The sequence below is a fragment of the Octodon degus genome, unplaced genomic scaffold, assembly GCF_000260255.1.
Source record: "Octodon degus isolate 3935 unplaced genomic scaffold, OctDeg1.0 scaffold00168, whole genome shotgun sequence".
Classification (NCBI taxonomy): Eukaryota; Metazoa; Chordata; class Mammalia; order Rodentia; family Octodontidae; genus Octodon; species Octodon degus.
In genome coordinates this window covers 501,238-513,992 of record NW_004524744.1, presented here as the reverse complement: position 1 = coordinate 513,992, position 12,755 = coordinate 501,238, and the positions used below count along the sequence as shown (strand labels likewise).

At 34.9% G+C, this 12,755-nt stretch overlaps 1 protein-coding gene across 1 annotated transcript in view; it reads left to right on the top strand.

Moving 5' to 3' along the window:
- The first annotated feature begins 2,102 nt into the window (after positions 1 to 2,102).
- The window catches only part of Cnot6l (CCR4-NOT transcription complex subunit 6 like), a 93,138-nt gene continuing 82,485 nt past the window's right edge, over positions 2,103 to 12,755 (top strand). The window contains exons 1-3 of the mRNA XM_004643185.3: positions 2,103 to 2,221; positions 3,636 to 3,822; positions 6,260 to 6,345. Of these exons, the coding sequence (XP_004643242.1) occupies positions 2,110 to 2,221; positions 3,636 to 3,822; positions 6,260 to 6,345 (385 nt within the window). The 5' untranslated portion in view covers positions 2,103 to 2,109. The remainder of the gene's footprint in view (positions 2,222 to 3,635; positions 3,823 to 6,259; positions 6,346 to 12,755) is intronic.

Genomic DNA, 12,755 nt, shown 5'->3' with positions numbered 1-12,755 from the left:
TATAGGCCTGGCTTATACACCCAACTTAGAAAAATTAATCAACAAATACATCTATACCCTCTTCCCCTGTAGGAATCTTATCTGACAGGTATGATACATACCCCCTCAGGAGGCTGAGGCATGATGATTGCAAGTTCGAGGCTTGTGGAGACAGTCTCAGGAGATGCTCTTTCAAAATATAGAATGAGAAAGGACTGGGGATATAGCTGAACAAAAGATGCTTTTGCCCGGTCTGTGCAAGGTCCTAGAAATCAAGCTTCCTCATCCTTTGGTGGTGATTAAGCTCTTCCTAGAATTAGGACTTTTAAAATCATTTATTTGTTTGGTACAGGGTTTTACTCTGCAGCTCAGATTCAGTGATCCTCCTGTCTCAGCCTCCCCCCAGGGGGAGTCTGGTGCAGTATGTGATATAGGGGATCAAACCTGGATAAGAAATCACAGTCTTGAAAAAATTGGTGTTGAAAATTATATTACCTTTTTTGAAAAATAGGATATTTAGATAAGTTGGAGGCATTAAAGCATTTTAATTGATTGGAAGAGACTGAGGCTTAATTCAGAACTATGGGAGAAAAATCTTAAGTTTAGGTTGTCCAAATTGATTGTTAATGAAATAAAATTAAACTTCTATAATAACATTAAATTCTTCTTGAAGCAGTTTGTAGATTTATAACTTCAAGTCAAATTTCCAGTTTAAAAAATCAACTTTTCCTCCTGTGGAAAATGATCATATTTTTTGTACAGTATGAATTTATAAGATAGAAAATCATGCTTTAATATCACCCAACCTGTATAAGATTAAAATTGAAGGACTTAATGTAGAAACCTTGAAACTAATTACTTTTATAAGATAAGCAAACCTGGAAAACTTTTCTTTGCCCCTTTGAGTAGAAGGAAGGAAATGACTATTTCCTCTTCAAAATTATGGTATGGGAAATTTTGATTGTATACTTATGAACTAGTTTTGATTTCCTGGTATATGATGAACTACTTTTATATTCTGTATAAGTAAAAAAAAATTTAAGATCCCCTATTCAGTGATGGTAAACTTTTTAGAGCTTTTAATGATACAAACAGCCTGCTGCGGCATGGTTCTCTACCACTGAATCGTATTTTAATCCTAAACTTAGAAGTAACTTGGAGATTCAGACACTTGGCTTTGGGGTGTGTTTGTTTCTGTATGTTAAAGTATGAGCAAAGAACCAACTATAGCATTATGTGGCAATTTATGAATAGTACGTAGGAATTCAGGCTGGCTGAAGCCCATCATTTTTGTAAATCCTACTGTTAAAGTAATCCTTATACTGGATTGCTTGAATGAGGTTACTTTTAGGGGACATTTGTCATCTTTATACATGGCACATTTGAGTAGTTTTAAGTCTCAGTTGGTCATCATTGATGAATGTATATGATTATGAAAAAGGTTGCATGGAAGTAGTTTTGACCAGTGCAATGACTTACCCAGTTGGCTACTCTGGAGATTGAAAAGGAGCAATATTAACAGTTATCTCAGGACAACAGATATAAATCAAGCCTTGCAAGGAATTTAGAGGCAAGTAACAGAAAACACAGCTCGGATTACCTTAGTAAGGGAAATATCCTATGTTGGCTTGCTTGGAAGTGCTACAGGTGTGATTCAGTGAGGTCTCTGTCCTTTTTTCTCCATAGTTGTTGGATGGCTCCCCACAGTGATGTGGGCTGTGTTCTTTTTCATTTGTTATCAATAGGAGAGAGAAGCTTCTCCAATAAACATAGAGGAATCTTGAGGCCTTGTGATTTTTATATATCTTTAAATTAATCTGCCAAGTAGGATGTTATGCTGAGTAAGATATCTGCATATCACTGAGGGAAGGAAGATAGAACTATCTGATTCTCTTAGACTAATGTAAGAGTCTACCAGGAGACTGGTTGTAAGGTCAATCTATCATGTTAGTGAATTTCTTTAATAAGAGTGTATTATACAGCAGATAATGTGTTTTCAAGGGAAATTTGTGGTATAAAATGACTTAGTAGCTTGGTAATAGAAAAGGAAAAGAAAATTGTCACAGTTTCTTTTTATTTCTCTGTAGGATTATACTAATTGATTTTATGTTTCTCCACAGACTAATAGGGATGCCAAAGGAAAAATATGATCCTCCAGATCCTCGCAGAATTTATACCATCATGTCAGCAGAGGAGGTAGCCAATGGGAAAAAATCTCACTGGGCAGAATTAGAAATCTCGGGTGAGTGGCATCTAAAGCATTTGATCTGGGAAGTAACTAACAAACAAGAGTATTGTTGTATTTTTGATTTTAATTGGATGAACTAAATAAAAACAAAGATACTGAGGTACAAGTATTTATCTCTTTTAAGTCTGTTGCTAGAAAAAAGGAAAAAATTGAATTTATTCCTCAATTGCTGTATGAAAAGGAACATTTCCTTTTGAGATTTTGTGTCTTCTACCTTCCATTATCCTTCTCATTAAAATTTGTTTGTTGTAAAGTTAAAATACCACTTTATTTTTATAAAATTTGTGATTTTTATATAATATTGTTGTATGTAAGATAGATAATATCTTATTGTGTGAAAGCTGAGACTAGATGGTTTGCTTGAACTTACATAGCTAATCAGTGGTAATAAGACTGGCATAGGTCTTCTGACTTAATGCATCTTCAGCATAATATCACAGCTTGATTTATGGTTATTTGAATATCTTCATGAAAAATCTTAAAACCAAAGTTGTTAGTCTTTAATTTTTAAAAAATTTTGTTCTATTTTGAAGAGTAAAAACAGCAAAAACGAATAGCAGAAACAGGATAACATACAATAATACATATGTCTTTAATTCTTTAAAGCTGAAGAAAGTTGTCTCCTTTGGGAAAATAGTGGTTTTCCTGTTGGCTAAAGTTGATTCTAAATCATAGTAATTATTCTTGCCTATTTAAAGTCTGTAGCTTAACCTAGGCCATGGGTATAGATAAACCTTGCTCTAATAGTTTTGTAAGGAGTATGATTTAAAAATAAAATCAAGACCTTTCTTCCATAAAAGCTCAATCCAATCCCATGATATATGACTCCAAAGGTCTCTATACCTTACCACCATTCATTCATTCATTCATTCATTGTTTTTTTGAGACAGGGTCTTACTAAGTAGTCCAGGCTGGCCTTGAGCTCCCTGTGTAGCTCAGGCTGGCCTTAAACTCATGGCAATCCTGCCTCAGCCTCCCGAGTTCTGTGATTATAGACATGCACCACCACACCTCTCTTGCCACAATTCATTTAACACACAGAGGGCCCATGAGAATGGTTATTAGGTGAAAGTGTCATGAAATAAAATCAAAGCCATGTATTTTGCAGAAGCAATCGTGGCGCTAAGTATGAAATTAAAATGTCAGATATAGTATTACTTTATTTGCAATTTCTTTTATATTTTTATTTTGTTTTTTAAGACAAGGTCCCACTATGTAGTTCAGTCTGGTTTTCAACTTGCTGTATAGCTCAAGTTGGTTTTGAACATGTGGTGATTCTCCTGCCTCAGCCTCTTTATTCTGGGATCATAGGTTTGTGCCACCACCCCTGACTGCTTCTGCATTTTAGTCTTACAGGTTAAATTTTGTCTTGGGCCTAGTTTTTATGCTGTAATATTTTGCATTTTAGGTAGAGTGCGGAGCTTAAGTACATCACTTTGGTCATTGACACACTTGACAGCGCTGCACCTAAATGACAATTACCTTAGTCGCATTCCACCTGATATTGCCAAGCTTCATAATCTGGTTTACCTGGATCTATCATCCAATAAACTCAGAAGTTTACCAGCAGAACTAGGAAACATGGTGTCTCTCAGGTGAGGAAATATTACATACATGACTCATTACATAAAATCCTAAATTTACCAAATAAAATTATGGGATGCAACTGTTTTTAGAGTGGGATTTGTATATGTCTGTGACAATCAAATGATGTAAACTCTGTAAGCATAACCTTTTTTTGGAGGGACTGGGGGTTGAACTCAGGCCCTTGTGCTTGCCAGGCAAGTGCTTATTCTGCTGAGCCATCTCCCCGGCGCCTGTAAGCATAGTTTTTGTGTTGGCTTCCAATGAACACTTCCTTTAAAATTTGGAGATTCCTATCATCAGTTTTGACAGATCGGAGGTGGAATAAGATTAAGAGTCTCTCATTTTGTTTTCAACTCTGATATGACTAACCAGAAATAATTTGGAAAATATGATTTGCTTATAAGGCAAGCTTAAAGGAATATATTCCTACTGTAAAATAATGTGTATTTGTATTTTATATTAGTACTCATTAAGAAAACTCTAAAACTTGGTAGATTTGTTTCTAGAAAAAAACTTCTTCGTAGTATAACATGCTGCAGGAATCTTAAGACCATGTATGTGTTCCCCATGAAAAAAAAAAATTGGGGCTGGGGAGATAGGGCCTCAGTTTAATCCCCGGTTCCACAAAAATAAACAAACAAAAAAATTGCCTTTCTGTATTATCTGTTTTGTTTCTTTTTTATTTTTAGCATTATCTGTTAACGCAGTAAATAAACATACTGTTCTTTACCATCCTTTTTATTGGTTTTAGAACTTTTTGATCATTTAATGAAAGTGCTGTTTTTTCTGTAGTCTGCTCAGAATTTCACAGTCAAATTTAAACCATGTTTATTTATTTTTGTATTTTAGGGAAGGGTCTACGGGTGTTCAGGGTCTTACTACTAGATTGAACTCCTAGTAATCTGCCTGTTTACAGCCTCCCAAGAGCTAGGATTATAGGCGCACCACCATGCCCAGTCTCAATTGCTGTCTCAGCGCCCCAGGGGCGGGCCCAGCACAGCTGGATCGAACCCCCAGCCCAGCACCTGCTTGCAGGCCCTTTAACCTGATGAGCTATTTGGCCAACCCTAAATTTAGACCTTATTTATGCTATACTTTCCTTGTATATTCTTTCCTGTGCTTTAATATTTTATTTGTGTGTGTGTGTGTGGCCAGCTCAGCCCACCAGGGGGCGGGTCTGGCTGGCATGTGGTGCTGGGGATCGAACCGCGGTCTCTGTGCTTTGCCAAGCTTGTTTCAAGTAGGTGCTTTAGACCACTGAGCCATCTCTCCAGCCCCTGTATCTGATTGTTGGTGAGAGTTCTTTGTCTTTTTATGTTCGCTGTTGTATTTTACATTTTTGATATACTTTCTTCTGCCTTCTCTTCTTCCTCCCCCTTTCCGCTCTATACTGTCCTGCTCCTACCTTTTCTACCTTTCCTCCATTCCCTCTCATCCCTCCCTTCTCCTTCCCTTCCCTACCTTTGCAGTACTGGGGATTGAACCTAGGACTTTCTGTACTGAGCTATAGTTCCAGTTCACTCTTTTATTTTGGGATAGGGTCTCGCTAAGTCATTAAGTTGCCCAGGCTGGGATTGAATTTGTGATTCTCCTGCCTCAGGGTCCCAGAATATTAGGTGTTCAGATTACAGACATGTGCCACTATCCCCTGCCTTTTTTTTTTTTCACTTTTGAAGCCAAGGTCTTACTATATAAGTCCCACACTGGTCTTGAAGTTCATTCATTTGCATCATCCTTCCAGTTGCTGCAATTATAAGCATGGTCCACCACACCCAACTCATTCAGTTATTGTTCTTTATTAATTTCATTTTTCTGTAGTTTTCTGTTTCATACTGTTTAGAAATGACCATGTTATAAACAGCTAAAGCTGTTGATTAGCTAAAGATGATGATTAGGCTAATTATAACTTAGTTTATTCCTGAAGTGTATGTAAAAATTTATTCTTTTCTATAAATCAAATTAGGCTCAAGTTCACTTACTGTCTTTGGATACTGATGTATCACTTTGATTTCATCTGATAGGATTTTGGGTGAGAGCAAAGAAGATGGATTTAGATTGAGAATGATGTATAACTTTCTTTCCCTCTAATCTATGTTAAAGGATAAGTAAATCATAGAAACACTATTAAAACTTAAAAACTGTGGCAGTTATACATTTTGTAGTATGTTATTACTGTAATATAGTATTGTAAGACCTTAAGACTTTGGCCAGGATGTAGCTCAGGTATAATGCCTTCCTGGCAAGTGTAAGGTCCTGAGTTTGATTCGTAGTACCAAAAAATAAGTTCAATATAGTACTTTAATAGTATTAAGCACAGAAGTTTTGGGTTAACATAAAGAAATCATTTGAATGAAACTGTTACTCATGTTATACAAATGGTTAGAATGGCAAATACACATATTAAAATAAAGCTTCGGTATATTAAAACAGTTTCTTTTTAAACAGGGAATTGCTTTTAAATCACAATATGTTACGGGTTTTGCCTTATGAACTTGGTCGGCTCTTCCAGCTACAAACTCTAGGTTTGAAAGGTGGGTGAAATTTTTTTGTTATTAAAGATACAGTCTTAATACTTAGAACTGAGTGTTCTGTGCTCTTTAAAAATCATTTTGTATACTGTTCTGGCTTTAATAACATTTTGAGAAAGCAGCTACACTTTTGCTTAGTAGAAAAGTAGTTCTTTGAGTATCAGGTTGAGCTTAAAAGTTCTAGTATCAGCTTAACAAACTTATAGGGACACTATAAGTTTTATAGGGGAACTTTCGTGTTTTTCCTTTTTATTATAGTTATAAACACATTGTACAAATTATGGGTTTCATTGTATTGAGGAGATATTTTAAATTATTTAGCACAGTACTTTAAGGATGACTTATTAGGATAAAGTCTTAGCACATCCCATTTTAGCTTTTAATTCAGTAGATAAGGTAGCATTGGCATATGTGATTACAAAAAGGAAAACAATTCTAAAAATTAGTTATGCTTAATTAGTATGATTATTCTAAATTAAAAATACATTTTCTTCTATGTGGTTGCATTTTGCTCAGTTTGGGATAAAAGTTACACTCTATATAAATACTGAAATTTGTATAATTTTCTGTTAATGTCAAAGCATATGAAAGAGTTCATTTTTCTACAGGATTGATTAAAAGATATTCTCCCATGCTCTGGAATGAGCATCATTCAGGTTTTACTTTATATGCTTTCAGGTATTTTTCTTCTTAGACTATCTATAAAAATTTTTATTTGCATTTTCTTTCTTTCTTCATATAGTAATTAGCTTTCCTGTTGCTGAGATACAATATCTGTACCCACAAATTTAATGGAGAGTTTTGATTTGGCTCACAGTTTCAAGGGATTCAGTCAGTGAATGGCTTCACAACAGAAACAACCTGGAGGAAAGCTGCTAGTTCCTAGTGGTCAGAAAGCAGAGGAGGGGGGAAACAGTGAAAGAGATGAAGGAGTCAGGGACCATATATGGTACCATAGTGACCTAGTCATATACACCTGGAAAGCAAGCCAAGAAAGCTGGCCATCCACTTTAACTGTCATACTTACTTTCCTTCTTCCCTTTCAGGATCAAACCTAGGGCCTTCTACATGGTGTGCAGGTGCTGTACTACTGTTGTATAAGATCATTTTAATTTTCTTTTTGTTACGTAATGGAGGTGATTAATATTGAGGTTTCAGTAAGAATAGAAAGAATATTAATAATATTGAATGAAATTGCAGAAATGATACTAGGCTTTCTTTTTAGTCTGGTAAGTTAGATAATTACATGCATAGCCTAAACGTATAGTTTTACCTTTTTTTCGTTTTTTTGGTAGTTTTTATATAATGTATGAAGTAAACAAGGAAATATTTAAAATATATATCTAAAATATTTTCTAAAGTACTGTTTTTTTGGTGGAACTGGGGATTGAACTCAGGCCCTTGTGCTTCCCAGGGAAGTGCTTATTCCACTGAGCCATCTCCCCAGCCCCTCTAAAACACTTTAATCTAAAACATAAAATATTTGAATCTAAAATATTTTCCTGAGAATTAACCTTTAGGCATTTAAGATTTAATGGTTCGGACATTTTATCTTATTTTCATACACTAAATTTTATATTGGTGAAATAGCCCACCTAGCAATGGAAAGGCCAGCATTTTCCTCTTTAATTAAAAAAATATTTATAAATTTTAAGTCCATAAAGTATGACATTAATACTTTCCTATTGATCTTAATAAATTATGATTCTTTGCCTTTATTAAGAATTCCCCCTTTTCTTCCAGTGGAACTCAGGGCTTTTGTACTGAGCTGCATCCCAGTTCTTTTTAATTTATTTATTTATTTATTTATTTTTCGGGGAATTTTATTTTATTTTATTTTTTTTTCTACAGTTTTATTGATAAACATATAGCAATGAGACAGTTTCAAATCAAATCGGAAGTACAGTTTCAACAAATTATACACTGCATATATTATTCTTAGTGGTTAATTGCTGTACAAGATGCGGACTTGTGATCCTATTTACAAACACCAATAGAACAAATCATTCCATTCATTAAGACAATGCAACTATATATCTACCCCAACCACTTTGAATACACAGATACAGAATGGACATTCATCGGTGTACCCCATTTTTCCTAAGTTCAGTTACTGAATATTATAGCTGTGTAAACTCAGCAAAATATTCTAAAAGAGTCCAGTAGCCCATAATAGCATTGGGTCTTCTGTTTAACTGGCAATGACAGAAATTATTGACCTGAGTCACTCACAGCTTAACTTAACAGCATGGCTTTATTTCTTATATTTCGTCTTCATACTTTTCTACTGGATGGTTAAGACCAAGGTAAAGCAGGACCTGTGCAACAAGAGTTGTAGCTTTTTGGTCTGAGAAGGTCAATGAAATGCCCTCAGGATTTGTCCTGAGATCCTGTACCTCAGATTGTAGAACCTTTATCAGTGCAGCCATGTGGATGAGTCACGACCATTGCTTGGCCAATGTGCTCTCTGTGAAAGCCTGAGAGAGTGTCTTCTCCCCATGTGACTCTCCTTAGGCCCACTCTATGTCATCGATCGCTTTCCTCTTTGGCCCCATAATCTTCTTGATCAGAAAATTTGGGACACTACCGAGGTACATGACGTTACAGTACAAGTTCTCATATGTCCTGAGTCTTAATTGACCTTAGAAGGCTAGGGCCAAAAAGTTGGCTTTCCTTGTAGCCCTCCTTTTTCTCTAATTTGGTCTGCAAACTTAGGTTGTTAACCATCCAGAAGAAAAGCTTATTGTTATTATCAAATGATTTAGGTATCAATCTTAACCTCACTATCTCACTGCATTTCAAACTTCTTTTTAATTTAGACAGTGTCTGACTAATTTTATAGGTTGTTCAAGCTGGGCTTCAACTCATGATCTTGCCTCAGTCTCCTAGAGTGCTGGAATTATAGGGATGTACCACCATACCTGGCTCCATAGTTTCTCTTAACATTAATCAAAGTATCTATTTTCTTTTTCCTAGTACTGATGGGTAGCATATCAGTGAGAAATTAATAATCTACAGTTGAACCCAGCAGACTTAAATAACAAGCATTATACCAGGCATATCATTTGAAAAAGCAAATGTTAGTAGTCTTTAGTTTTTCATAAATCTATTTTGTGTTATCTCACTTAGATATGTTCCCAGAAAATACAGAATAAATAGCACTAAATGGACTAATTCTAGATATCTAGTGTCTTCTTGGTCTTGTATTGTTTTGCTAAAGTATTAATCTTAAAACTACTGTTTTTGTTTGGGCTTTTGCTGTAGTTCCCTTTTGTCTACTGAAATACGTTCATTAAAATCTCTTCTTAGATGCCTTCTCTGTTAAGTCACAAACCAGCTCTGCTTCACCAACTCTAACTGAGCGTTGTTCATGCCTATGGATAAATCACTTTTCATTAAACTTCGATTTGTTCTGTTTTAAATATAGACCAGGTAATGCTCTAGAATTTGGGTATTTTACTTGATGAGTATACATAATGAAATACCTTGGATGTGAGACTCATATATTAACACAAAATTTGTGTTTTACATACACTGTTTACACATATGTGAAAGATAGTATTGTGTGGTATTTTTAGTGCACTTACATTTTGACTGTGACTTATTACATGAGGTAACATGGGAAGTTTTTCACTAGTGGCATCATACCAGTGCTCAAGAAGTTTTAGATTTAGAAGCGTTTCTGACTCAAATTAGGAGTGTTCAACCTGTATTTCTATTTTTTTTTTTTTTTTTTGGTCTTTGAGAATATTTAGTTTTCTGTCAGTATCAGTTTCTATTCATGTAGCGATGAGCATGTGAACCTGACTGGTCATACTTATGACCAATCCAGTAAGTTGTACATGGTCTTTTAAAGAACAGCAATGTGTAAGAAGAAAAGGCATAAATAATAGTTTCCAATGGGTGTGGTGGTGCATTCCTGTGATCCCATACCCCCTGCATGCTAAGATCTCAAAATTGAGCAATAGAGTAATTTAGCAAGACTCTGTCTCAAAATAAAAAGAGGTCTGGGAATATAGCTCAGTGGGAAAGGCCTTGGATTCAATTCCTAGTACCAAAAAAAAATTCTCATGAAGTTTTTTAGAAATTAATTTAAAGTAGATGTCCTAAGATATAAAATATTTTCTCTGACACATGATGTCCTTATAAATTAAACATTACTATTGCCTCATAAATTATATTGAACCTCAACAATTTGAAAAAAATTCTATCTTATCTCTTAGACTGAACTAGTGGAAGACTATTTTACTATGTGTATATATATATTTGATTTATTTTAGAGATTGGGATTATGTCTGTATTTGTTAAAGATGTCTTAACTTTTATATTGACTCCTGAATATAATTTCCTGTGACTTGTTCAACATTTAAGATTTTATCATTTTGCCATGATACAGACTTGTAATTGTGCTTCATTTGTTTAATTGTGACACTATATTCTGATAAATACATGTATTATGCTGTATTTATTCTACTGTCTCCCTGTCTCCCACTTCTGGCTACAGTAAGCAGTGTAATTATGGACATTCTATTATTTCTCCTGATATAGTTCATAGGAGTGACATGGAATTACTGGGTTATGTAATCCCACATCCTTAGCTTTATTAGTTAAGTCTGTAAGGTTTTTACATGCTAGTTTTACTGAACTACACTTCCAAAATAATACAGTTCACATTTTTCAATAGTTGGTATTGTTATACTTTTAAAAATTTTGTCAATTATTGAGTATGAAGTAATTTTAAATTATACTCTTGACATTTCCTCCTTGCTAAAATTGAATATTTTTATCTTTTTGTACATTTATTTGTGATTAGTATTTGTTCTGTGAAACTACTATTTATATCTTTTGCCTATTTTTTTTTTTTTATTTATTTTTTTTATTTAGTACAGGTCTACAGGGTCTCACTACGTAGATTGGAAACATAGTGATCCTCCTGTTTACAGCCTCCCAAGTGCTGGGATTACAGGTGCATGCCACCACACCCAGTCTCAATCACTGTCTCAGAGGTGCCCCAGGGGTAAGGCCAGCACGGCAGGCCCAGGAATTGAACCCCCGCCCCCTGCGTCTGCCTAAGCAGGCACTGTAATCCACTGAGCTATCTGGCCAGCCATCTTTTTTTTTTTTTTTTTTTGCGGTACTGGGGACTAAACTCATGACCCAGCGCTTGCCAAAGCAAGTGCTTATTCTATGAGCTGTCTCCCCCAGGCCCTGCTTATTTTCAGTTGGATATTTTTGTGTTTTTTTTTTTTTTTTTTAAATAAATGTCTTCTCCCATTGTATGACCTTTTTTTGTTTTCTTTATGGTATCTTTAATATATTTTTAATTAGATCAATTTCAAAATTTTTTAAAATTAGTGTATTTTCTCAACATACTTTGTAAAAGTTTTAAAGTATTGCTCTTTATAATTCTTTAATTCATTTAGTATTGATTTTTAAATATGTTATGAGGATCTGTTTTCAGTAGGGGTCTAATTGTCCTATAAATAACCAGTTGTCTCAGGGTCATTTATTGAACAGACTTGCCTTTTTCCACTTATTAGTGAGTCACCCCTCTTTCTCTGTTCTATTTATTTAGAGACAGGATCTCACTATGTTTAGGCTGACCTGGAACTCACTTTGTAGCCAAGGCTGGCCTTAAACTCATGATTATCTTTCAGCCTCGGCCTCCTGAATGCTGGGATTACAGATTTGCACCACTATATGGGGCAAAGTCTTATCTGCTATGTCTAGTCTACTTTTGAGATCTCAGTTTTGTTCTTGTGGTAGTTTGTCTAATGTTTCACCAATTACTATGTTAATTTTTATGGCTTTGTATTAAAAAGTAATATTTCATTTGAGAAGTCCTCACATTCTTCTGTTGTTAATATTTTGATAGTTTTGGTTCCTTAGCTCTCTTCCTTATAGCTAAGAAATGACTTGTTCAGTTTCATACACAAAAAATGTGTTGCAACTTTAGAGTTGTGTTCTCTCTGGACTGTTTGAGGAAGCAATAACTTTTATTGAATATTTCTATTCAAGAATTGGGCTCCCTTTTAAATTCTTTAGATTATATTTAGCTGGAGATGTGGCACAGTGGCACAGCACCTGCCTGTCAAGTGTTTGGTTCCTTGTACCCCCCCCCCAAAAAAAAAAAAAAGTAAAAAAATTCAAAAAGATTATAATGTCTGAATAATATGTTACAACTTTCTGAATAGTGGTTAAGCACACTTTTTGGGTCCCCCCCCCCTTTGAAACCATGATTTTCTCTTTTTTTATGTTTTAAAATGTTCATTTGCTGGTGCAGTATGTCTTGTTTTGCTGGGTTGAGGATCAAACTAAGGGTTCATTCATGATATGTAAGTGCTCTCTCATTGAACCTTACCACCCTTGGTAGTTTTCAACAGTGATCTTATAGCAAGCCTTAGCTATCTTTT